The sequence below is a fragment of the Gracilinanus agilis genome, chromosome 1, assembly GCF_016433145.1.
Source record: "Gracilinanus agilis isolate LMUSP501 chromosome 1, AgileGrace, whole genome shotgun sequence".
In the NCBI taxonomy this organism is placed as follows: Eukaryota; Metazoa; Chordata; class Mammalia; order Didelphimorphia; family Didelphidae; genus Gracilinanus; species Gracilinanus agilis.
The window spans coordinates 99027522-99031335 of NC_058130.1; the positions used below are offsets into that span (position 1 = coordinate 99027522).

The 3814-nt window shown below is 39.8% G+C and overlaps 1 protein-coding gene across 1 annotated transcript; it reads left to right on the forward strand.

Annotated features, from left to right (window-relative positions):
- The first annotated feature begins 355 nt into the window (after positions 1-355).
- LOC123248024 (DNA-directed RNA polymerase II subunit RPB4-like) lies at positions 356-742 on the forward strand. The gene has a single exon (XM_044677173.1). It carries the CDS (start codon positions 356-358, stop codon positions 740-742), a length of 387 nt encoding a protein of 128 aa, XP_044533108.1.
- The last annotated feature ends 3072 nt before the right edge of the window (positions 743-3814 follow it).

Below are 3814 nucleotides of genomic sequence, written 5' to 3' on the forward strand. Positions count from 1 at the left end.
ATTGGGAAACTGTGATTGGCCCCTGTGAGAAGGGGGCAGGGACTAGGACACCACTATAAAAGGCATGAAGATGCCTGAGGAATCATTCTGGTGAAGTTGACTCTAGTGAAGGGTGTCTCCAGGATATAGTCTTTCAGGGAACCCCACTGGAGACTGCTGAGGCTTAGACTGCTGCTTGGATCCTTGGATTCTGAACCAACTGAGATACTAGGATCCTGAGGTGGAGGATCCCTGGTGGACGGCCAGGCGAAGGGGCAGGGCCAGTCTGGGCGGAGTGAGGTATGGGGCGAAGACCAGCCCCAGCTAGGCAACTCCTGTCCCTCCTCCCCTCGTGCTGCTTAAGGCTTTACAGATTATGGAGCCAAGCTTCTTAAAAGAGCCGGCGCTGTTCGAGAAAGGAACCCTGCCGAGCAGGAGGGTGGTGGCGGCTGGAGGCAGCGACCCTGGCGCTGGCGATGTGGACGAAGAGGCCTGGCAGCTCGTCTTTCCCAAAGAGTTTGGAACAGCAGAAACTCTTCTAAATTCAGAGGTCCACATGCTTCTAGAGCACGGAAAGCAACAGAATCAAAGTGCGGGGGATGAGCGAGGACTTTCAGAGGTTTCCATGAAAACTTTAAATTACACTGCACGCTTTAGTCGTTTTAAAAACAGGGAAACCATTGCTAGTGTTCGGAGTTTGTTACTCCAGAAAAATCTCCATAAATTTGAGTTGGCTTGTTTAGCGAACCTTTGTCTAAACTAATTTATCAATAAAATGAAGAGTTGTATAATAGATGGAGTCTAAGGTCTCTTCTATCTCTAGATCTGTGATTCTTATGAAACTTGTGTTCTCTTTTATTCTTTCATTTATAAATGTAATGTTTCTCTGTAGAGCATTAGGCCCCAAACCTTCAACTAGAAATTGTAGTTCAAAGAGCACACTGTTAAATTTAATCCTGGAGAATATATCAGATGAATAGGGAAAAGATTTAATGAATGCTCCATTTTTGTGGGCAGCACAGAACCTCAGAATATTTACTGTTGTTCAGTTGTTTCAGTGGTGTCTAACTCTTTGTGACCCTATTTGTAGTTTTCTTGGCAAAGATATTGGAGTGATTTGCCATTTCCTTCTCCCCTTCATTTTATAGATGAAGAAACTGAACCAAATAGGGTTAAGTGATTTGCCTAGGGTCACACAACTTATAAGTGTCTCAGGTCAGATTTAAACTGAGGAAGATGGGTCTTCCTGACTCTAGACCCAGTATTATATCCACTGTACCACCTAGCTGTCTTCCTCAGAGTATTGCAGAACACAGAATGGTCAGGAGCAACCCAAGTGCTTATCAGTGTAACTTGAGTGCACATCTAACCAGTATTGAAAATGGAAATGTCATCCAATAGTTGAGCATGAACAAAATGAGCCAGAGACTCATATGGATGATTAGGAAGAAGATGCTGCAGAGCTATTTGCAGGAGACTCCTCAGTGTCCTTTTTTATTTTTAAAGCAAGTTCTTTGCAACCTTCCATTTCTTTAGGAAGAATTTCAATTGGCTCCAGCCTACTTCCCCAGCTTTTCTTTCCCCCTCCTCCCCCCTCCCCCCTCTTAAGTACTTCAAGGGCATGCTAGAAGGGGGCCATACCAAGGTAAAATTGCCTATTGAAGGACTATTAGAAAGTAATCTGTTTTGAGAAAGTTTTCCAAGAATGAGGAAACAAGGAGAACGCCACCTTCAATCAAAATTGTATTTGAAGAGTGTAAACCCTTGGCATATGTGAATATCTAACAGGAAAAGAACTGTTTCTTTAGGTCTGTAGCAATTCATTTTTGTGGGATGTTACCTGGATCTATGGAGAATATTGTTCTCTACATACACACACACACACACACACTGGTTTTCAGATGAGGTAAATGGATATCTCTTTCAACTCAGATAAGGAGACAGACCTAGGCTCCAGTTCATCCCTACTTTGATAGTATGTTGTTTTACGGTATGAGCTCAACAACTTCTAAGAGAAATATAGATCTATCTCTAACAATTTATGATTCTGTATGTGAGGCATGAGTGGCATCATCTCTCTGTATGTATGTATGTGTATATATATACATACATATATATATATGTGTGTGTGTGTGTGTGTGTGTGTGTGTGTGTGTGTGCATCCTACACTTCAACTAGGCATCATCTTACCATACAGCTTTTCTTCCCTCCCACACTTCTACCTCATCCTCCAGGACTAATAATCAAAACACTTATGACTTCTAGAAAAGGAACATGTCCATTGACCACTCTGGCTTCATTAATCATCCCTGTGAATTTCATATGTCCAAATATTAGACACCTCTCCCCTATATATGTTGTCCCCCATTGGAAGGAATATAAAGTCCTTGAGGGCAGGGATTCTCTTTTGTATTTGTATCCCAGACTTTAGTCCAGCATTTAGGCACATGGTAAGCCGGTAAGAAATAATTTTTTCTTCAATCCTTCATCCCGTTCTATAAAATGGAGTTAATAATTCTATGTATCTCACTGGGTTGTTTTGCCTTTCAAATAAGACCATGTATGTAAAGCCCTTTGCAGACCTGAGCACAATTTTTAAAATATCCATTATTGTTGTGCAATCAGGAGAGAAATGTTGTTTTCATTTGGAAACTATCTCACAGATGCCATTTGTATAAAAAGATAATAACAAAGAGGTCATCTCTTTAACATTTTAGTGCTTTCTACCTGCACACTACTTGACACTCTACTTAGTGGTATGCATGTTTTGAAGTGTCCCCTTTCCCCCTCTGTCCTTAAGGCGAGGATTGTTGTGTTTTTATCTTTATAGTCCAAGTATCTAGCAAAATGCCATGAACATAGCAGGCATCTAGTCCCATATTTATTGAATTTAAATCTCCACTTTCCTATCTGACACAAATCATTCTCTAGCTCTGAGAGCAACAGAGCAGAATCAGATTTTGAGAGCCCATTCTAGGCACTAATCTAACTATCTGATTCATTTCAACAAAAGATTCACAACTTTGGAACAAAAATAAAGATAGAAATAGGTTTGAAATTTCATGACTAATTGGCAAACAAATTGTAATTAGGAAAGACTCTCTTAAATTATATTTCTGAACAGTAATTTTATTGGAAAATTTTGATAGAGTAAATAACCCATCATTTTAATATTTGCCATTCTTTACTCAATTGACATTTCAAGAGATTGGAACAGTGCACTTGCCAATGAAAAGAATGTTTCTTTTTTGATTTTCAGAGATAACGAATATGAATGGATGGTCAACAGTGAACTCTTCTTCTTCTGGCATAAACATGGCACACATTAAAGCGCCTGCAGTGGCAGCTGCTGCCTCCGTGCCCTCTTCATTCACTTCCACAACAGCCTTGTGGATAATCTTAGATACAAAGAGATCTTTGGTTCCTGACATTCCAGATAGATCAGCTTTACTCCTGTTGAAGAGATCACTCAGACCCATTTGTGCTAAATCTGAGTCGAGGTTATAGGTATTTTCCAGCTTGAATCTGGGCAGACGTACATGAACATCAATGGTCCTCATATTTTTAGGATTTGTCCATTTTGTGAACTTTTCCATACTGAGCTTCTTTTCAATCTGGAATTAGAAAGATGGAGAGAGGATAACATCCTGACAATAAATTTCATTAATTATTGAGAGAGATGAACTGACAAAATGGTTACAATTATTATTTATGTGAATGGATGGGACAAAGAAACTGCATCATTTTTTTTCTTCCTATTCTACCACACAAAACTGATTCATTTCTAAAGACCACATTCTTATCCAACAAGTTGACTACTAATGACAGAACAGAG